Source organism: Equus quagga, chromosome 4, assembly GCF_021613505.1.
Source record: "Equus quagga isolate Etosha38 chromosome 4, UCLA_HA_Equagga_1.0, whole genome shotgun sequence".
Lineage (NCBI taxonomy): Eukaryota > Metazoa > Chordata > Mammalia > Perissodactyla > Equidae > Equus > Equus quagga.
Window position 1 is genome coordinate 64931886 of NC_060270.1, and position 22690 is coordinate 64954575.

General features: G+C 47.1%; 1 protein-coding gene across 1 annotated transcript in view; it reads left to right on the plus strand.

The window, feature by feature from the left end:
• The first annotated feature begins 3138 nt into the window (after positions 1-3138).
• The window catches only part of ERCC3 (ERCC excision repair 3, TFIIH core complex helicase subunit), a 33085-nt gene continuing 13533 nt past the window's right edge, over positions 3139-22690 (plus strand). The window contains exons 1-10 of the mRNA XM_046658265.1: positions 3139-3251; positions 3602-3807; positions 4478-4714; positions 6433-6482; positions 6913-7048; positions 7229-7393; positions 7863-8067; positions 9826-10140; positions 14788-14972; positions 18571-18773. Of these exons, the coding sequence (XP_046514221.1) occupies positions 3224-3251; positions 3602-3807; positions 4478-4714; positions 6433-6482; positions 6913-7048; positions 7229-7393; positions 7863-8067; positions 9826-10140; positions 14788-14972; positions 18571-18773 (1730 nt within the window). The 5' untranslated portion in view covers positions 3139-3223. The remainder of the gene's footprint in view (positions 3252-3601; positions 3808-4477; positions 4715-6432; positions 6483-6912; positions 7049-7228; positions 7394-7862; positions 8068-9825; positions 10141-14787; positions 14973-18570; positions 18774-22690) is intronic.

The following is a 22690-nucleotide window of genomic DNA, read 5'->3' on the forward strand; positions in this document are numbered from 1 at the left end:
GATTTTTTTTGTAATGACTTGTATGAGGTCTTTATATAATTTGGATATGAACCCCTTATCAGACATATGGTTTGCAAATATTTTTTCCCATTCTATAGGTTGCCTTTTCATTTTGTTGATTATTTCCTTTGCTGTGCAGAAATTTTTTAGTTTGCTGTAGTCCCACTTATTTTTGCCTTTGTCGCTTGTGCTTTTGGTGTCATATCTTAAAAATCATTGCCAAGACCAATGTCAAGGAGCTATTTCTCTGTTTTTTTTTCCCCCAGGAGTTATATGATTTCAGGTCTTATATTTAAGTCTTTAATCGATTTCAAGTTAATTTTTGTGAGTGGTGTTAGGGGTCCAATTTCATTTTTCTGCATGTGGTTATCCAGTTTTTCCAACACTATTTATTAAAGGGCCCTCCTTTCCCCATTGAAGTTTCTTGTCAAATATTCACAAAATATTTTCTTAATTATGAAAATGTTAGATTAGCCATTCTTCCTCATCATCTCCTTCAGTAAAATTAACCAGATTTGGCAGAAAGAGCTTTAAAAAAAGGCCATATGTGTAATCCAGTATTTCTACTTCTCAGAATTTGCCTTAAGAAAACAATCCAGGGGCTGGCCCCATGGCCGAGTAGTTAAGTTTGAGCACACGGGTTTGAATCCTGAGCACGGACATGGCACCGCTTGTCAGGCCATGCTGAGACAGTGTCCTACATGCCACAACTAGAAGGACCCACAGCTAAAAATATGCAACTATATACCGGGGGGCTTTGGGGAGAAAAAGGAAAAATAAAATCTTTAAAAAAAAAAAAAAGAAAACCATCCAAGATGCAGTTAAATATTTATATCCAATGAGATTCATCACAAAGCTATTTATAATAGGATAAACTGGAAATATCCTAATGCCCCCAAATTAGGGTTTGGTTAAATAAATTATAATATTGTCATACAATGGAAAATTAAATATTCAATAAACACTCATTGTAATGAGGGGTGAATAAAGCTTATGTCATGAGGATATAAAATCATACCTCCAAGTAACATCTTCATGGTGTAAAAACAGCGACTCACAGAAAAAGAAGCCTGGAAGAAAATAAACCAAAATGTGGGTAGCTAGGGATGGTGTTATGTATGATTTAAATAGCCTTCACTATGCTCTTTGTTTTCCAAGATTTTTACACGGCCATGTATTGCCTTAATCAGAGGGAAAATATAAAAATGCAAAAGCCAGTTTTAAAGGTATGGTTCCTCCACTTCTTGAGTAAGTGAAATTCATTTACAGCAGGGGCCAACAAACCTTCAACTTACTGAAGGCCATTTAGCTGAGAACTGATCTCTGCATTGCCTGTGGCTGAGTCTCAGTCCTCAATTTGCTCAGCTGATCAGCAGCATCTAACACAGCTGATCACTTCCTCCACCCTGAAATGAAATGAAATAAAAGCAGGCCTTCCAGGACTCCTGATTTTCCTCTCTCGCTGACTGCTCCTCAGCTGGTGTTGCCAGTTCTTCATCTTCCAGCCTCTTCACTGTGAAATGTTGCAGACTTTTTCTTTACCTACATTCATTCCCTAGGTTCCATGGGAACCCTAGGTTCCACTCAGTTCCGTAGCTTCAGTACCACCAATATGCTGACAATTCCCAAATTTATATTTATAGGTCCCTGAACTTTAGACTGTCATCCAACTGCCTTCCTGACACTTCATTTAATTGTCTAATAGGCCACTTCTATACAGAATTGCCTCCTCCCCCAAACTCATGTTAAGGCTCTAAGCCTCAATGTGACTACTTGGAGACAGAGCCTGTGAGGAGGTGGTAAAGGTTAAACGAGGTCCTAAGGGTGGGGCCCTAATCTGACAAAGCTGGTGCCCTCATGTGAAGAGGAATAGACTCCAGAGAGCTTGCCCTTCCTTTAACTCCCCTGTGAGGACACAGCAAGAAGGCAAGAAGGTGGCCAACTGAGGCCAGGAAGAGAGGAGGACCTTGCTCTTGGGCTTCCAGCTTCCTGGCAGTGAGAGCTGTGAGAAAATAAATTTCTGTTGTTATAGTCACACAGCCTGTTTTGGCACTCCAGCTGACTAACACAGCCACTCGCATTCAGTAAGTCCCAAACACCGTTTGATCTGAACCTTCGCTAAGGTACAGCATTTCTGCAGTTACTCAGGCCAAAAATCTTGGAGTTATCCATTAGTCCTCTCTCTCACTTCCATATCTAGCCAGTCAGCAAATGCTGCTCTGTCTTCAAAATAAATTCAGAATGGAATCACCGTTCATCACCTTTGCCCTACTACCCTGGTGGAGCTAGCAATTTCTCAACTGGAGAGCAGGACTAGCTGCCCTTGACCTTGTAAAGTCTATCTTCAACACAGCAGCCACTGTAGAGCGATCCTTTAATACTAAATCAGATTGCCGTTTCTCTGCAGTAGATTCCCATTTCATAATAAAATCCAAAGTTTTTGCAATGGCCTGCAAGACTCCACATCAGTGGTTCTCAAACTTAAGCATCAGAATCTTCTGGGGCAGATACTCTGCATTTGCGCCTTTCTAATCAGTTTTAACCAGTTTCCATATGACGTCGACGTAGCCAGGGGACCCCACTTTAAGAACCACAACACTGCACGTACTGTCCTATGTCCTCTCCCCCACGACTCCCAGCCACACTGCTCCCTCTCAGCTTCCTCTTCGACGACCTCAAACCTGTGTCGGCCTCACATCTGTGCCCGCACTGCTCCTCCCTGGTTCTCACATAGGACACGGTCTCACTTTCTTCACATCTTTTGCTCAAATAACACCACTTCACAGGTATTCTGGGACCACTCCATTTAGAATGGCACTGCCTGTCACTGCGGACTGTTTGATTTCTCCTTAAGAGCACTTAACACCGCATTTGCTTACTGTTCACATCTCTGCTAGAATTTAAGAGCCAGGAGGCCAAGGACTTGACTTTGTTCACTGTCCTATCCCAGCGGCTAAAACACTGCCGGGACGATGATAACAGGTGCTCAGCCGGTCTCTCATTGACTGATTATAGCAAAGAAGCGGGAGAAGAGTGCCGCAGCAGGCTCACACCAAGCGGCCAGCTCAGTCGCCACGCTCGGTCGCCCGCCCCGCCCCCCGGCACGCAGAGGCGGGACTTCCTGTGTAGGTGCCGAAAGAGCTTCCGGTGTGAAGCGGAAGCCTCCCTGAGAGCCGCGGCGGCGACGGGCGGGCTGCGCCGGGGGTCTGACGCTGGAGCCGCCATGGGCAAGAGAGACCGGGCGGAGCGCGGTGAGCCGCGGCGGGGGCGCGTCCGGGCCTGCCTCGCTCGCCGTCCCCGCCGTCCTGTGGCAGCTGTTCCGCGCTGCTCGGCGGCGTGCGACCCCGCGGGCTCTCGCGGCCTGCACGCCCGTGTCCCGCGGGGCCGCGGGGCGGGGGCGATCCCTGACCCTTGGGCAGCCCCGCGCCCTCCCGGGTGGAAGGTGTGAGGGAGAGTCGCCCGCGGCTACGGCTGGCTCCTGGCGAGGAGTGCGCGGCGCTGGTGACAGCCGGCTGCGGCCAGGTTCCACCGGAATGCCGCCGGGCGGTGCGGAGGGGACCCTGGGCTCCTGCCGGGCTCACCTCTGTGTCCGCACCTGCAGATAAGAAGAAGTCCAAGAAGCGGCACTACGAGGACGAGGAGGAGGAGGAGGACGACGCCGCCGGGAACGACTCTCAGGAGGCGGTGCCCTCGGCGGCCGGGAAGCAGGTGGATGAATCCGGCACCAAAGTGGATGAATATGGGGCCAAGGACTACAGGCTGCAGATGCCGCTCAAGGACGACCACAGCTCCCGGCCCCTCTGGGTGGTGAGCAGGCCCTCAGCCAGGCCGGGCGCGAGGGTTTGGGCCCACGTAGAGATGCGGGGTGGCGCCGGTCAGAGCTGCCTGGGAGGGCGCCGCCGTGCCGGGGCGGGAGCCTCCGTGCCGGGGCGGGAATGAGCAGGGGTGTGGCGCACGTGCGCGGCTAGACCCGGGCTGCCTTCGTCTCCAACCCCTCCCTTTACTCCCCTTCCCTCGCCAGTTCTGCCGCAGTTTGGGGAATTTTATCTACCCAATAAATGGCATTTGTTACGTAACATCTTAATGCCCCATTTTTAGAGATTAACGGAGACATCTATATATTTGGTAGGCAGCTTTTTGCTCATTTGGAGTAATTAATGTTCCGCATTCATTTGAAATCTAGCCCAAAGGGAACTTGAGGAGAGCCAGTAAGGCGGCCTTTCCCTGTGAAGAGTAGTGGGAAGCAGCCCCTGACCTTGGAAACCTTTGCTTCTGTTCTCTCTGCTCCTCGTATCTGATTGAGTAACAGGCCCCACAGTTGACTGAAAGTGCTTACAAAAGTATCGCTGGTGATGGATCTCTTAGAGATCACTTTTGGGGCAGTGTATCCCTTCTTGATGATGATATGCGAAAGACTCCAGTAGTCTCTGCATCTCATTAGATTCCTTGTCTGTTGTGTCTGTTTGGTGTTTCTCAGGCTCCTGATGGCCACATCTTCTTAGAAGCCTTCTCTCCAGTTTACAAATATGCTCAAGACTTCCTGGTGGCTATTGCAGAGCCAGTGTGCCGGCCAACCCACGTGCATGAGTACAAACTAACTGCCTACTCCCTGTATGCAGCTGTCAGCGTGGGGCTGCAAACCAGTGACATCACTGAGTACCTCAGGAAGCTCAGCAAGACCGGAGTCCCTGATGGGATTATTCAGTTTATTAAGGCAAGTGGAGGCTGAGGCTGGCTCTTGGCGCTCCTTGTCAGTGGGGTAGTAGCTGAGACAGGTGTTACCCATTGTTAATCTGTGGCAGTCGTGAAAATACCATTCAGAGCTAGTGTGGGGAGCACAATAACAGATTACCCCAACTGCTACTCCTCTGGATCCGGCCTTGTGTTCTTGCTGAGGCCGTACTTCTGCTAGGCTGCTCTTAGCCAGTGGCTACTAACACGCGGGGGTACCAATTTAGGCCCATTCTGGCCAGGGTTATTTGGGAATACAGCACAAAGTGAATGGTGTTATGGACTGATTTGGGTCCCCTCCAAAATTCATGTTGAAGCCCTAACCCCTAATGTGATTGTATTTGGAGTAGGGAAGTAATTCAGGTTAAATGAGGTCATAAGAGTGGGGCCCTGATCCAATAGGATTAGTGTCCTTATAAGAAGAGACACCAGAAGGTACATGCGTTCTCTTGCTTTCTGCACACGCGCACAAGGTAGAGGTCATGTAAGCACACACCAAGAAGGTAGCCCTCTGCAAGCCAGGAGGAGAGCCTTCACAGGAAACTGAATCCCTGGCATCTTGATTGTGGACTGCTAGAAATAAGTTTCTGTTATTAAACCACCCAGTCTATGCTGTTCTGTGTGGTAGCCCCAGCAGACTAATACGGGTGGTAAACTCCATCTAAGGCTGAATATCTGCACCAAATAGTCACCAGTTTCTGTTAGGAAAAGTCTAAAAGAACTTCAGGTATTGAAGTTCATGGGTTCCACGTGAAGAGCAGTTGAACATGCTTGGGTTTGTTCTGAGGGACAGGTGGATGCCATTCAGAAGAGATGGACAGTGGCTTTCGGTGCTCTCTGCTGATCTAAAGGGAGCTGGATTCAGACTCCCAAGGCTGCAGTGGCAGAAGACGAGTGCCATAGGCATCCAGCACAGTAATGTAGCCAATCTCAGAGAAGCTGGCAGGAGCCCTGGAGACAGTTCTGTCTTCTTGTGGTGGGGAAGGGTGCCTCAGAGAAGGGCCTGCACCTTGCTGAAATGAGCCCGCATCAGCACCCTGTTGTGCTCAGTCGTGGCTGGCGGCTGCTGTAGGAATGTAGGTGTTGGTGCGGTGCCATGGTGGATCCCGAAGGGCAGCAGTGGAGGCAGGCAGCAGCCCGAGGTCTGAGTGGTGAGTGTTCATGCCACACAGCCTCTGCTGCATCCCTTCCTAAAGATTGTTGGGGCCCCGGGCAGATTTAAGTTGTATTCTCTACCATCAAGAAGCTTACATTCTGGTTGGGGAAATAGGAGCATTGGTGAGGAGGCCAGGAGGCTTTGCATTTAATTTATGCAGCAAACAGTTCCAGAACACGTGCTCTGTGCCAGCTCTGTGCTGGGAGCTGTGGTCATGCTGCTGTGGCAGGCTGAACCTCTGGGTTAGGATGGGGCCTGTGGGAATGGAAAAGAAAGGGAAGGGGAAAATAAAAGAAAGACTGTAAGCAGTGGGATGTACATCAGAATTAGCCAGGCAAGAGGAAGGTTTTGCTCTTGTAAAGAAGAGGGTAATAGAAAAGCTCAATTCAGGAAGCTTTAATCCCTTTAGGTTCGCACATTGGGTTTTCCTAAAGTACAATGAACGCTTCACTTGGTGGGTAGGTAGTAAGATGGGCCCAGGAGTGAACATGTGCTGAGTGAGCTACATATTGCTAATTTTGCCTCTTTGCTGTTGTCACTTGCAGTTGTGTACCGTCAGCTATGGAAAAGTCAAGCTGGTCCTCAAGCACAACAGGTAAGGGATTCTGTGGCAGGCCCGTCCAAGGCACTTTTACCCCCTGCACACCAAGTGGTGAGTAGCTAACATTTGTGGCCTGTCTGTTCTGCGCCAACACCTACTCCCCTGAATAAGAGGATAAAAGGAATAAGTGAAGTGATGTGGCCAAACTGGAAATTTGTTAACTGGACACTGTGTTTCCCTTAGCAGTGGAGCTGGGCCTCAGACCCCTGCATGTTTGACTTCCAAGTGGGGTTCCGCTCATAACTTTCATATGTTATATCATGGTCAGCAGCTTGTAGCTTAGACTTGGCAAACAGTTGTGGGAGAGCAAGAGAATGGAAAGAGTCATGAGGCCACTATTTTTGCATCATCTAATTGAAGAGCAATGGAACCTTCTGGAAATGGTGTACTGGTTAGCAGGCACCTCCTTCCTCCTCTCTTGTAGGTACTTTGTTGAAAGCTCCCACCCCGATGTCATCCAGCATCTTCTGCAGGATCCAGTGATCCGGGAATGCCGGCTGAGGAACTCCGAGGGGGAGGCTACTGAGCTCATCACAGAGACGTTCACAAGCAAATCTGCCGTATGTGGGCTCCTGGGTCACCCTTGGTGGGGTGGGAGCATTTGGCATTTCAGCGCTCTCACGTGCTTTAGTCCAGCATTTGCAACCTAGTTGCCCTGAGGTTTTGCAGCTTCGGCTCTCGCTTGGTAACAGTAGGGTTAAATGTCGCATACAAGCCCAGATCTTGCCCTTCTCTTACAGATTGCTAAGACTGCTGCAGGCAGTGGTGGGCCCTCCACTTCCCGGGTGACAGATCCACAGGGTAAATCTGACATCCCCACAGACCTGTTTGACTTTTATGAGCAAATGGACAAAGATGAGGAAGAAGAAGAAGAGACACAGACAGTATCTTTTGAAGTCAAGCAGGTTAGTGAACGTACCTCCTTCTGGTTCCTTCTCTGAGCTGGCAAAGAAGCTGGTCCAGTCTTCCATGGACTCTGTAGTCTGTGTGCGAGAAGGGAATCCCCATCTCTCCCCAAATTGCTGTCTCCTTTACGGCTTCTCTGAGCCATAGCATCTTTCTGCCTGGTGGAGTTAGATTTGAGTATCCTGTTTCCTCAGCCTGCTGGGTGAGTCTTCCCAAGTTCCTGGGGAGGTGTGAGAAATGCTACCTGAGGGGCATTTTTGGTGGCTGATGGGATTTAATTTTGTGTGTGTCCTTAGTTTGAGTTGCTTTTCCAGCTTTAACCCAGTTGTTATCGGGCAAGATCTGAAATTGCAAAAGTCTAGATAAACTTGTTTTTTTGACCATTTAGGTCCCTTAGAATATGTGCTATTTATGAGCATGCTTCGGCCTTAATAAGATTGTAAAATCACCTTCATGCTCACTCCCCAGGAAATGATTGAGGAACTCCAGAAACGTTGCATCCACCTGGAGTACCCTCTGTTGGCAGAATACGACTTCCGGAATGATTCTGTTAACCCTGATATCAACATTGACCTGAAACCCACAGCTGTCCTTAGACCTTATCAGGAGAAGAGCTTGCGGAAGATGTTTGGGAATGGGCGTGCACGCTCAGGGGTCATTGTTCTTCCTTGTGGTATGTGACACCTGAATGAAGAAGATGGCCAGGCTCTTTTGTCTGGATCTACTAGCTGCCTTCCGCTCTCCCTCTGCGCCTTTCTCTACCTCACACCTGGCCAGGGATCAGCCAGGGTCAGATGACTCCCTGATTCATGACTTGACAGATATGTGAGTGCTTGCTGTGTGCACAGCTCTGGCCTCAGCACTGGGATATAATGGTGGATAGAATGACATTCCTGCCTTCATGGTGCTCATTCTGGTGGGATGTAGAGAGATAGTAAATAGATCAGCTAAGCAATGTATAAAACCATGGGCAGTGAAGAAAAATAAAGCAGGGGGCGGTGGCCGAGTGGTTAAGTTCACTCACTCTACTTCGGTGGCCCAGGATTTCGCCGATTTGGATCCTGGGCTTGGACCTAGTACCACTCATCAAGCCATGCTCGGGTGGTGTCCCACATGGCAGAACCAAAGGGACCCACAACTAGAATACACAGCCATGTACTGGGGGTGCTTTGGGGAGAAGAAGGGAAAAAAAAAAAGAAAATTGGCAACAGATGTTAGCTCAGGTGCCAATCGTAAAAAAAAAAGTTTAAGAAAAGAAAAAGAAAGCGAGGTAAAGGATTAGACAATGATGTGGGGGGAGGGTGCTATTTTACATACTGGGGTGCAGTCTGTTTCATGAGTTATGTGTATTTGGAGGCCACCTAGCACAGAAACTTTGCTTGTTCCTGACAGCCTACAGTGTGCACATCCAAGAAGGGACACTAGCAGCCCCCTTGGCACCTGTCTGATAGCATTTGTCCTAAGTCGTGTCAGGTCCTGGCCTAGGTCCTTGGCCAGTGGTCACAACACACTCACCTGAGGGCCCTACCCCAAACTTAAGGGGCAGAATCTCTGGGGGAGAGGCCTCTGCCTTCAGGGTTTGTTTTTTTTTAAAGCTCCATGGGTGGTTTTGGTGCACATTCCCGGTAAAGGAAGACTTGCTGTTTAAAGAGGAGTAGCTTGATCTTTTTTTTTTTTTTTTTGAGGAAGATTAGCCCTGAGCTAACATCCATGCCTGTCTTCCTCTACTTTATATGTGAGATGCCTGCCACAGCATGGCGTGCTAAGCGGTGCCATGTCCGCACCCGTGATCCGACTGGCAAACCCCGGGCCGCCGAAGTGGAACGTGCGAACTTAACTACTGCGCCACCAGGCCGGCCTCAGGAGCAGCTTGATTTTTATCTTGATCTGCAAATGGTGGATGGTAGTAAACTTGGGAGCTCCTGGAATTTCGCCTTTTCTGTACGCTGGTAGTGTACGTTCCGGAGTTCTCAGCGCAGTTTGTTGTGTAATCAGCCGTCTGTTGCTGAGTCCTTCCTTCATGCCGTCTGTGTGCTTGGCACACCGTACCCGGCAGTGCCCAGCAGTGCTGCTTTCCCATGGCCTTGGGCAAGTTACACCTTGGCTTTAGTTTTCTCCTGTTTAAAACAGCGATAATGCGAATGTCTCTCATCTCTGGTTTGTTTTGAGTTTTCAGCATTTAAACAAGATGCATGTAACATGTTACAGTAGGGCTTGGCACTTGTCTCTTAATTCTCACATTTGTGTGTGAATTGGGCATCTCCATTTTGTAAAGAAGAAAACAGGCTCTGGAGCATTAAGTGCCTCACACTGTCAGCTGAGGATTATTACAGATAATTTGCCTAGATTTGCGTGCTGATGAGTCATTCTGTCTGTCCCTGTCCTTCATTTCAACCTGGCCTAGGGTAGGACGCTCTTTGATTTCTTGTAGGTGCCGGGAAGTCTCTTGTTGGTGTGACAGCTGCATGCACTGTCAGAAAACGCTGCCTGGTGCTGGGGAACTCGGCTGTGTCTGTGGAGCAGTGGAAAGCCCAGTTCAAGATGTGGTCTACCATCGATGACAGCCAGATCTGCCGCTTCACCTCTGACGCCAAGGACAAGCCTATAGGCTGCTCCATTGCCATTAGCACCTACTCCATGCTGGGCCACACCACCAAAAGGTCCTGGGAGGCTGAGCGAGTCATGGAGTGGCTCAAAACTCAGGAGTGGGGCCTCATGATCTTGGACGAAGTACACACCATACCAGGTATGCAGGCTGAGAGCTGAGCTGCCCACTCACTGTGGACAGAAAATGATTTCCAGTTGTTGGGTTGAGGGAGAGACTGCTGTGTAGCACACCCATCTTGGTAGAAAGACTTCCTGGGTCAAGCTTTTAAGTAAGTGCTAAGCATATGGAGGGGTGGAGTTGGTGAGGGCAGGTGGTGGATGGGTGCAGGCATTCACAGCTTCCTTAATCACTGGCCTGGAGTAGGCATTTAGAAAATGGTATTTTTTTCCTCCCTGCATCTTGTTGCAGCTCAACTTACCCTACACTCGTTTTTTTATAGTTCTGTGAAAACTAGAGCTAGGAACACTCAAAAGTCCTTGCAGTGGTAGTGTTTGTTTTAGGCTAAAGTATCGATCCCTAATATGTTATCAAAGCCGTACTTCTCCGTATGTTGCAGGCAATCCTTTGTTTAAACGGCTATATAGGTATAATTTATATACTATAAAATCCACCCATTTTAAGTATACAATTCAAGATTTTTAGTAAATTTATGGAGTTTTACAACCATCAGCATGATCCAGTTTTAAAACATCTCCCTTATACTCATTTACAGTCAGTATTTTCATCGCTAGCCACAGACAACCACTGAATTGCTTTCTGTCTCTATAGACTTGCCTTTTGTGGAAATATATTAACAGAATCATATAATACGTATTTTCTTGTACCTGGCGTCTTTCACTTTGCATATTTGTTCATCCATGTTGTAACATGTATTGATAGTGTGTTCCTTTTATTGCTAAGTAGTATTCCAGGCAAACCTTTCTTGATAAAACAAATTAAGGGAGCTCCCTGATAAATTAAGAAGTGTAAATTAGAGATTACTCTGAATGAAATGAAATCAGAGGCATTTTCACATAGCGTAGTCAAAATGGCCCTAGCATCTGTTTTTTTCCGTGTAATGAGAGCTCCTCCACACCTCTGGATGCCTGAAGATACCTAGAAATGTTCACAGCAAGCCAGGTAGGGATCAGGGGTCTTGGGTGCCAGTCCTGAGGCGGGAGGGTATTTGGCAGAGTCCCGACAACAGCAAGGTGGCCTCATGGCCAGAGGGGGCTGTGGAGGAGAGCAGTCAGTGCTGAGGTCGGAGAGGGGCAGGCAGGTAGAGTGGTGGGGCACCTCCTGTAGGACTCTGAGGGCACTCAGTGGGAAGCCATTGGAGGGATGAGCAGATGTGACATGATCTGATTTAACACTATAAAAAGATCACCCTGGCTGCTGTGCTGGGAATAGACTGAAGGAAGCAAGGGTAGAAGCAGCCAGATGATTTTGTTGGCGGATCCCAATAAGAGGCTTGAACTGGTAGGAATGAAGGTAACCTAGTTCTGGTGTGTTGTGAGGTTAGGCTGGCAGGCTGGATGTGGGGATCAGAGAGAGAGAAATCAAGGCCAACTATCAGGTTTTTGGCTTGAACGATTGGAAGGATGGGGTGGACGTTAATTGAGATGGGAAACTATAGAAGGAGCAGGTTTGTAGAGTGATGATCAGGAATTAGGCTTTTGACATGTTAATTTGATTGCTTGTTAGACATTCAGGCAATGGCAAAAATGTTAGAAAATGGGCAAAAGATGTGAATGGACATTTCACCAAAGAGAATATACAGATGCCAAGAAGCATTTGAAATGGTGTTTAGCATCATTAGCCCTCAGGAAATGCAAATTAAAACCACGATGAGATTCCACTACACACCTGTTAAAGTGGCTAAAATAAAAAATATTGACAATACCAAGTACTGACCAGAGTGCAGAGCAGCTGGAACTGTCATGTGTTGCCAGAGGAATTGCGAGATGTAAGTGTCTCTGAAAAAGTGGGGCAGTTTATTCGAAAATTACCATATGATCCAGCAGTCCCACCCTTGGGCATCTATCCTAGAGAAAGGCAGACTTAGGTTCACATGGAAACCTGTACATGAATATTTGTAGTAGCTCTAGTCATAATCTCCAAGACCTGGACACATCTGCACTGCCTGTCAGTGGGTGCTAGATGGACTGGTCCACCATCCATTGGAGCACTACTCAGTGAGCGGGAACACACTGTTGCTGCAGCAACTGGGATGAGTCTCAGAGGCAATGTGCTGAGTGAAAGCAGCCCTCTCAAAAGATTACATAGTGAATGTTGCCTTTGCCAGGCCTTCTTGGAAAGACAAAACCACAGTGATGGAGAACAGATCAGTAGGTGCCAGGGGTGAGGGTGACTATAAAGGGAGAGCACAGAGGAGTTTTTTGGGGTGATGGATTGGTCTATGTCCTGATTATGGTGGTGGTTACACAAATTTATAAATGTGTTAAAATTTATAGAACCAATCCCCCCTTTCCCCCGAAGAGAGTCAGTTTCACTGGGTCTGCTTGGATTGGAAATTGCTGATACAGAGAATCATTTCCTACAAATGAGTTTGGAATTGCTTTACAGCAGTTTAGTCGGAGGCTGTGTTTGAAGCTTGGGAAGGCTTGAGGCTTTCTGCCTGAGTCTGTGTCTGGTGTATGTTTCTGTTCCCAGGTCCCAGAGCATGGCAGCCAGGCTTAGGATTGGTTATCTGGTGATGGGGATGTAGAAGTGTACCCCACACAGTTCACACCCACCGTGTGTGTCCATTTGTCTGTCTCCTCTGTTCACAGGATCACTTTGTCTGTGGCTGGGTACAAGAGTGAAATCAAATAGCTCTAAGGGATTTTGAGTTCAGTCCTTGTAAGCCTCATGGCCTGGCCATGCTCACCGGGCCAGAGAACAAATGTTAAATAAGGGAATTCTAGCAAATCAGAGTAAGTTTTTTGACTGTTAAACATTTACCATGTTGCATTAGAGATAGAATGGTAAATCTTTGAGCTTTATCCCGTATGCTGAAGATTGCTGTGTTCTTTTATACATCTTCCAAAAGGAGCCTTACTAGGTCATTATATTATAAGATATTCTTATTACAGTACTTGTGTATATTAAGTGCTTACTGCATACAAGGCACGGCGCCAGTTTTATTATTTTAAAAAGTATTTCTTGAGAACCCATTAAGTACTAGGCACTGTGCTTGGCACTGGAGACAAAGTGAGAGGGACAGAGAGTCAAAGAATCACAGAGATAAATGTCAAGTGACAACTGTGACATCACATCCAGTGATGCAAGCCAGACGCAAGAAGTCTGTACCTTGATTCCATTTATATGAAGTTCAAAAAGGAGACAGACCTTCTCTCTGATGACCGAAGTCAGAGTCGTGGCTCCCTTGAGGGTCAGTGCTGGTATTGACTGGAGGGGTCAGAGGAGAGACTTCTGGGAGCTGAGAAAACTTGTATCCTGACCTGAGTGGTTTCACAGGTATGTACCTGTGTAAAAGTTTATGGAGCCGTGCGCTTCATTGCATGTGAGTTCTTCCCCTGTGACAGCCATTATGGATGGCAGTGAGAGAATGTCATAGCGGGATGTGACTGGTTTGCAGGGCAGAAGCCACAAGGAAGACTTGTTTCTGGCTGCAGTGTCCAGGTGGGGTCCTGACTCATGCTTCCCTTGTGTTGATAGAATCCCTGGGCCGTCCGCAGTGCTGGCTCCCTGGGGCCCACATTGGGTTGATAGCTCCATTGCTTTGGCTGCCATGTCCTTCCGACATGGGGATCCTGGTCTGGGTCCTTGGCCACCCTTTTTTGGAGCTGGCGCAGTCTGGAGACAACCCTGATACCAGTTTTTTGTTTGTTTGTTTTCCAAGTGTATGTGCAAACCATGTTAGGCTTCAGTATGTGAAACTCCGTAAGGTCCGGACATTTACTTGGGGTTCGACAGCCCTCTGTTATTTTACTGTTTTTATGTTTTCGTTTGTGTTTTGGTTCAGTCTGATCTCTTTCCTCAGATTATGTCTCTCTCTGAAGTATCATTAACCTTACCTTTAATTGGGTTATAAGATAAGCATGATTCAGACATTTTAACCTTCCTTCAGAGTATTAGAATTCTTAAAAAGTAAGCCATGGAAACTCAAATTGAGTCTTTTAAAATGAATAGCTCATACCCTTTTATAAGTTTGTTTAGTTCAGTAAATCAGAAGGAATTATAACATTCAAAAGAAGGGAAGACACAGTGGCTGGTTGATGAGAATGAATCCAGTTGGGAGAGTTTGGGAGGCAGTTTGCTGAGGTGGGCAGGGGTGTCTGGGGGTTCCTCTCCCCGTTTTCTCCTTGGTTTCTGGGAAGATGGTGGGAAGCTGAGCAGATCTGGCTCCTTTGTTCCTCTGATCCCCCAGATACCCAACCATCTTGCTGGTAACCTGGGTACGAGTCTCAGGGGGAGCAAATTGCTTGTGTAATTTAGAGCTCAGTGGCATTTTAAGTGTTGTAGATCATATTTCAAATTACCATTTGTGCTCCAGCTGATAGCTAAGCTGTTATGAGGAGAATGCTGGGGTTCGCTAACTTGGAGCTTCCTTAAAGCCATCTCCCCCTCTTGTCCTCCTTTTCGTCCTTCTTTTGAACAGGTCTAAAAGTGATGATGAAGTGTTCTCGCCTAGTCATTCTTCTCTGGAGCCAGGTTCCTGTGATTTGGAGACCCCATGGGGTAGCCCATGTAGTGTCATGGGCCGGTGTTAGATCACAGGCTGTGTGTGGTACTTGAGCATTTAAAAAAGTGACAATGTGAATGCACTGATTGTTTCCCCAGCCAAGATGTTCCGACGGGTGCTCACCATCGTGCAGGCCCACTGCAAGCTGGGTTTGACCGCAACCCTCGTGCGGGAAGATGACAAAATTGTTGACTTAAATTTTCTGATTGGGCCTAAGCTCTATGAAGCCAACTGGATGGAGCTGCAGAACAACGGCTACATCGCCAAAGTCCAGTGCGCCGAGGTAGCTGTCCCCTTCCTGGCATAGTCTCCAAGGGAGAGACTCTTTCCTGGTTAAGGGGAAACGGGTCAGGTGAATTCCTCATGGGCAGATGGACAGGTCAAGACCTGAGCACACGTGCTGCCCCCTCACGCAGTGCCCTCAGTGCCCCGCTGAGGTGGGCAGTGTTCTACCACTTCCTGGACAGTGAAACAGAATCTTTTGTTCAGGGCACGCAGTTGGCAAGTGGTAAAGTCATGATCCTAATTCAGGCTGGCTGGGCTCCAAAGCCCATGCTCTTCCTCCTTTCTGGGAGTGAGCACCTCAGGGTGCTCCTGCCCACCCTCACCCCTGAGGGATTCTTGAGTATATCTGTGTGGGCAATCACCCAGGCCACCCCCAGTGCCGAAGCCTGTTGGTTTTGATGCCCCAAGAAGGCACCTGTGGGCTTGATGATTTTATTTCTAAGAATGCATTTTCCCTCTGCTGTTCTGTAACAGATACCTGCACAGGTATGTATTAAAGATACATGTTCAAGGTAAGTCTTCTCAGAAGAAACAACAAAAATCCTTTTTGGCGCCATAAAATGACCGTCACTCAGTGGCTAGATTAGGGTGGCCTTTGTCCTGAAAGGGCAGAAAGGGTTCACTTGGGTAAAGGTGAGTGTGGGCCCAGAACCTGTGCAGGTAGACTTGCTCTGTTAAAAAGCTTCCGTACCCCTTAGTTGCATCTTCATCATCACCCCCATCTTAAGAAAGGGCACTGCAGAGCCTGTGCGGCCTCGGGCCCTCGGGCTCCACCCCCAGCCCCTGCCAGGCTAACCACCATCTTGGACTTAGGTTTGTCATTCTCTTCTTTTCTCGGTTATTTTACTTCCTATTTATAGTTCCCTAAACATATGTCGTTTAGCTTTGCCTTTTTTTCTTTATGTATATGTAAATAGAATCAGGTTATATATGTTCTCGTATGACTTCTGTCTTTTGGTCAGTATTTCTATTCCTTGCCTAATGTATTTTTATTTTTTTTTTTTTGATGAGGGAGATTAGCCCTGAGCTAACGTTTGTTGCCAGTCTTCCTCTTTTTGCTTGATGAAGATTGTCACTGAGCTCACAATTGTGCTTCTTCCTCTATTTTTTTTTTTGTTTGTTTGGAAGAGTAGCCCTAAGCCAACTGCTGCCAGTCCTCCTCATTTTGCTGAGGAAGACTGGCCGTGAGCTAACATCCGTGCCCATCTTCCTCTACTTTATATGTGGGACGCCTACCACAGCACGGCTTTGCCAAGTGGTGCCATGTCCACACCCGCGATCAGAACTGGCAAACCCCAGGCTGCCAAAGTGGAATGTGTGCACTTAACTGCTGTGCCATTGGGCTGGCCTCTTCTATTTTTTGTATGTGGGACACTGCCACAGTGTGGCTTGATGAGTGGTGTGTAGGTCCACGCCTGGGATCCAAACCCATGAACCCCAGGCTGCCTAAGTGGACTATGCAGCATGTGAACTTAACCACTATGCCACTGGGCTGCCCCCATGTTTTTCTGATTATGTGCATAGCTGTAGTTCATTCCTTTGAATTGCTCTGTAGAATTCCATTGTACGAAAATACCGCAGTTTGATGTATAATGGAGTATTATACAGCAGGAGAAATAAAATCTTTTCTAATGTTGACAGACATTTGGGCTAAGTTATTTTTTTAATAGCTTTATCAAGGTATAGTTTACATTCTATAACATTCGCCTGTTTTAACTAAATACTGTGATTTATGACTTCTCTGATATTACTAAACGTAAAGGGTTGTGCAGCTTTCCCCACAATCTAGTTTTCAAACGTTTGTTTCCACCACCCTGAAAAGTTCCCTAATGCCCATTTGTAATGAATCCCTTCTCCTCCCAGCCCTAGGCAGCCACTGGTTTATTTTCTGTCTCTATAAATTTGGGGCTTTGTTTTTTCACTATTATGAAAATATTGCTGCCAATCCTTTTGCATCTGTTTCCTGGGGCCCTGTGTCAGTTTGTCTAAAGCAGTGTTGTTCACATTGTGGACTGTGACCCCCATAGTAGGTGGTGACGTCACTTCAGTGGGTCGTGACCATGATAGGATAGAATCTGCCAGAATGCGTAGTATGTATTAAGGTTATATGTTGTTTGCTAAAACTGTGTTCATGAGTGTGAATATTTAGCTCCTGACGTGAAGCGATCCCAGTTTGAAGGCCAGTGCTCTGGCAGGTACACCTAGAAGGAGCGTTTGTGGGTCAGGGGCTCTGTGGATGTTCACTTGCTAGTCATGGCGCAGAAAACTGCCTTGTAAAGTGATTGTACCAGTTAACACTCGTCAAGAGTGAGTGAGGTTGCTTCACATTTCTTCTAACATCTAATATTGAATTTTTTTCTTTTGATTTTTGCTAACCTAATAAGTGTGAAATTGTATTCCTTTGGTCTTGTTTTTTGTTGTCCTGGTTACTAATGACATTGAGAATCTTTTTGCATGTTTTTGGCCATTTGTGTTTCATATTCTGTGAAATGCAAGATTTTAAAAATATTACTGGGAAAAAAGAGTTGGTTTGGCTATAAAGAACTAGGAACTCTAAAAGTCATAATAGGATATGGCCCAGAGGGAACTAGAAAACATAACAAAAACCTCTGAATTTGAGCTCAGCACAGAATTTGGCATATAGAGATGGCAGCTAACTCTACAGTGGTGGCAGTGTGCAGAAATGGTCTGTGATGATCACACAGAAGTGGCACTGGTCACAACCAAACTCTCAGAGCCCGTCAGTGCAGGCTTGTGGCCTGTTCCAGCGCAGAGTTCCCAGAGGGTCCTTCTTGTCTCTACACAGCCTTGAGACCTTTAGAAGTCAGGGCACCTAAGTACATTTGCCCGAGCTTCTTTTAGCTTGTCAGTAGCCCAAGCACAGGCCTAGCACAGAGGAGGCCCTCAGGAGTGTTGCTGTCATTCTTCTTTGGATGCTGTAATTATCTCAGATGTGACCAGTGGGACTACCTTCAAGCTGGCTTCTATGTCCATTTGATGGGTTGCCATCATCTTTTGAGTACTTCCTTGCTTTCTGACACAGCAAAATATTTCTGGCTCCTCTGGTACTTTCCCTCCCTTGGCCCTGGAATCAACTGTTTCTGCATGGAGCATTTTTAGTAGAGAATGTAATTTAAAAACCAACATCTGGGTGCTTAGTGTGTTTGTTACTCTAGGGTGTCATTACGAGGAGGCTCACTCAGCAGACAGAGCTCGGCACTGTGTGCAGCCTCGGTAGCAGTGCTGTGTGTCGACTCGTGTGTGGAGGTGTGATCTGAACGGGAGGAGGTGCTGCTTCACTGGTGGAGAATCTGGTTTCCCTCACTTGGAGCTGGTGTGAAAATAATTCTCTAGATATTGATATCGTTGAAAAATCTTAGTTAACTGATTAACATTTGAGTGTCCTAGTTCAGCATTAGCTCTTAGGTCTTGTGTTTTTTTGTTTGTGTTTTTACAGTTTTATTGAGACAATTCACATGCCGTTGGTTTTTTGATTTGTTTTAAAGCTAATACTGCTAAATGAATGGTCTTCGAAAGTTGCCAATTGTGTGATGTTTAAGCTTGCAAACTGAGTGCTGGTTCTCACTACATCACAGGTCTGGTGCCCGATGTCTCCTGAGTTTTACCGGGAGTATGTGGCAATCAAAACCAAAAAGCGAATCTTGCTGTACACCATGAACCCCAACAAATTCAGAGCTTGCCAGTTTCTGATCAAGTTTCATGAAAGGAGGAATGACAAGATTATTGTATTTGCTGACAACGTGTTCGCCCTGAAGGAATATGCCATTCGGCTGAACAAGTAAGAATCGAGAAATTGGAGTACCTCCAAAGCCATTTATCTTCTCCCTGTGAGGATGCAGAAGGTGCCTGCTTTTTTCTCGAAGGCCTTAGGAACTTCTTAGGATCTAAAGGTGTGGTTCTGTGGCCCCAGTTGCAGGAACCAGGTGAGAGAGAGGAGTGGGTGGTCTGAGTCAGAGGTTAGAGCACATAGAAAGGAAGCCTGGTCACCCTGAGCCCAGGCAGCAGGTTAGAGTTGTGCTGCTTTGGAGCTGGGCTCCAAAGGTAGGCACGAGTTGGCATCTGGATTTCATCCCTAGTGAACACTGGGTGGAGACGAGGTCAGACTGTATGGGCCAGAGGCCAGGAAGGCAAGGCAGGCTGGGCCAGCATCCCAGGTATGGTCCTGCATCTAGAAAGAGCTTCTCAGGAAACACCAGAGTCCTCACCAGCCTGTACCGCCCCCCAGATACCTGCGTTTAAACCTGACTCTTGTAAATCCCCTGCCAAGTAAGGAAGAAGAGACTTGGCTCCCTGCTACAGCGAAGCGAGGCGTCAGGTGCTCTGAATGTAGCAGAAGGCAAGCTCCTCTGCGGAGACGGGCCTTAATTCTTCCTGTGGGATAGGGATGCAGGGGAGGCATGGGTACAGGCCAGCTTCTCTTTAGCACGCTTTGATTTAATCCTCACCTCAGCCTCACGAGCTCCTTGTGTTATTCCCATTTATAGATGAGAAAACTGAGACTCAGTGTTTCTCAGGTTTCTAAAATTGTATGTTTTTTAATTTAGGAAATATTTTATTTTTTATCAAAGTAGCAGATTACTATGAGAAACAGCAATTCCTTGAACAGGAACCCACAAATTCCTGTTCCCCAAATGCAGCCACTTCCAACTTTTTCTCTGTTTACCTTCGTATTTCTAAGTAATAACTTATATAGCAACTTCTTGACTAATTGTAGAAATTGCCTGTTAACTTTCTACTCCAGTAGTTGAGGATTTAGCTCTCTTACATACACTGCTTCCCACCCCTCTCCCCCCATCCTCCCAGGCTGTTTGGGGTTAAGTTAGTATTCAGTGTTACATTATTTTGACTGTATATTCTTCAAGCCAAGGCCTGTAGGGTAGTATGATTACATTTTCTTCTCTGTAAACGTTTGTTTTTCCTGGAGTTAATAATTGCCTTGTCAGTGCTTTTGCTGGGTTTTCTATGCACTCATGATTACTCCTCTTCAGACTCTTCCTGCACCATAAAGTCTCAGTACGGTCAGACCCGTCAGGTAACCTCTCAATTCCTTTTCTCTTTCTTTCCCTGGTGGGATCCCCCCCAGCACGTATCTCCACCAGTGCTTCCGCCTCCTGCTCTGCTCTGGCCTGCTTGCTCTCTAGGACTTAGGATCCTGCCCAGCTGTCACCTTTGCTTTCCCTCGGACATCACCCTGTGAATCCCTGTGTTTCTTCCCTGTGTCGGGGGCCCTGTTTCCGTGTCTCAGGTCTCTTTCTCGGTCACTCATTTTGATGGAGCACGTCCTCCACTAGACTCCTGGGAGAAGGTCTGTGGGAGGAAAATTTTTGAAGACTTTGCTTGCAGATGTGTTTGTTCAACCTCACGCTTGATCAGGCTGGACCTTGGCGTGTTAAAGGCAGGGCTCAGTTTTCTCGGGGCTTCCAGTGCAGCTGCTTGGAAGTCTGATGCCTTTCTGATTCCTCTCTGGACGTGGTCTGTGGTCATGCTGGTCGTGTGTTTTCCTTCTCTCGGGAAGTTTTGAGGATCTTTTTTTGTTTTTGGAAATTTCAAAACAGTGTATCTTTTTTTCAGTGTCAAAATGGTGTCTTTTTTGTTTCATTGTAATGGGCACTCGGTGGACCCTTTCAATCTGGAAACTCGTGTTCTTCAATTCTGAGAATTTCTTTGTTTTTCCTTTGTTCCTCATCGTCTCTGTTTTCTCTGCTCTCTCTTTTGAATCTCTGCTTGTCGGATGTTAGATGTTCTGAACAGCTTTCTAATTTTCTCATCTTTTTTCTCCTATATTTTTATCCCTTTGTCTTCCAGTCCTTTTAGTGAAGCTTTTGTTAATTTCCAAGAGTTCTTAATTGCTAACTCTTCTTGTTTCGTGAGTACGGTGTCTTCTCTGAGGCGCTTGAAGCCTTTGAAGCTTTCTTCTGTTCCCCACACTGTCTCTTTTCTTCCGTTTTTTTTGTTTTGATTGTTCCACCTCTGTCTTTAGGGCCCCTCTTCTGATTTTTGGTAATCCTTGCTGTATTTTCTTGTGAGTTGGTCACTGAAAATATGATGGGCCTTTCTGTATTGCTTAGCGGGTTTGCCGGCCTGTGGACCTCACCACAGTGTGCTCAGACAGGGATCTGGCTATTTTGTCAAGAGGTTGCCAGATGCCAGTATCTCTAGGTCCTTTCTCTTGGGCTGGACAGTTTCTCCAGAGAGGTATCTTCTGGTCCCTGACTCCCAGCATGTGTGGCTGGGGACGGGGCAGAGCGTCTCCTCCATCTTCATTTGTAGTCTCGTTTTTGCCCTCAGCTCTGCCTGAGGTCCGTAAGTACCACCCTCCTGTTTAGAGTCTGGAAGATAAGCCTCCAGCTTTCTGGCAGGTGGGAGGAGGCATGCCTGGCTGCTAGGAGGCGTGCCAGAGCATGCTAGAGAGACATGTTCTGACCCTGCTCCTCATACAGATACTCTGCCAGCCCATCTGTCTGTGATCCTGCACCACCACCCACCTTCTGGGAAACTAGTGACTAGTTCCTGAACCCTTCTGTGTTCTGCATAGAAAATTGGCTTGTTCTGTATTGGCTTTCCCTCCTGCTGGCTTGGGCTTCTGCTTTTTCTCAGTTACTAGCTCAGTTACCATGGCCGCATCCATCTGCTTTTCGACTTCCGCAATGTTAGTCACTTTTCTATTCTGCTGTTACTTTTCTCCTTTTCTCTTTGCCCTTGTGGGTTTGTGTCTTTTTAATCTTTTACTGTCACATTGCTGTTGATTCAAGAGGGGCAACAAGATAATGCATATATTTATTGTGTCGTATTAAGAACCATCTTCCATTCCTCTTCCCCCTCCCGTTCCAGGACTCCCTCCAGAGTCTTCCTGGGGCCTCCCGCAAGTGGCCTTCCCCACACCCACATTCAAACCCCCTGAGGCGCGTCTCTTGGTTATAGCCTGAGCATCTGCCTGGGTGGGGCATTCCCTTGCCTGGGACTATTGAATCTGAGCCAGTTTGGCACAGTGAAGGGCAGCGGGTTGTGGCTCTCTTATTGATGCTAGAATGATAATTGCAACTTTTACTTATGACTGGTTTTATACTTCTGGCCTTTAACTGTGTGAAGTGTTTTTGTTTGTCTTGTTTTCTGGCTTTACAATGATCCTCTGGATCCTGGGTATTGCTGTCTTCTGTAGCTTTGGACTGGTGTGTGGCGGGGAGCCTCCAAGCTCCTGGTTCGTCCCGGCCTTCCTTTCTAGGAATAGGTGTCACTGAAGGACTATGCAGGAGAGATTCTTTGGGTTATTTGGTAGTGTGGGGTAGTGGGCAGAACATCACCTTTGGCGGCAGACACACTGGATTTGACTCCCAGCTCCTCCTTTTGTTAGCTGTGTGACCTAGGGAAAGTTGTTTACCTCTCTGAACCTCCTTTTGCTCTTCTGTCACATGGAGTTACCACCACCTCCCTCACAGGATTCTCATGCCTGGCATCTAGTAAGTGTTCACCAGGTGTCAGGTTCTCTCTCTGGAGGATGGTTGCCTTCTGTCTCATTTCCTGTATGGGGGAAGCTTCAGAAACTGAGGGCTCACCATTGTGTGAAGAGTTTGTCCTGATGATGGGGGAGGAGGAAAAGAACCACCTGACAACCTGGGTATTGAGAGAGAGGCTGTTCTGAAGAGTGAGTTTCATGACCACCTTCACAGAATGACACACTTCGAAAATAATGATTGG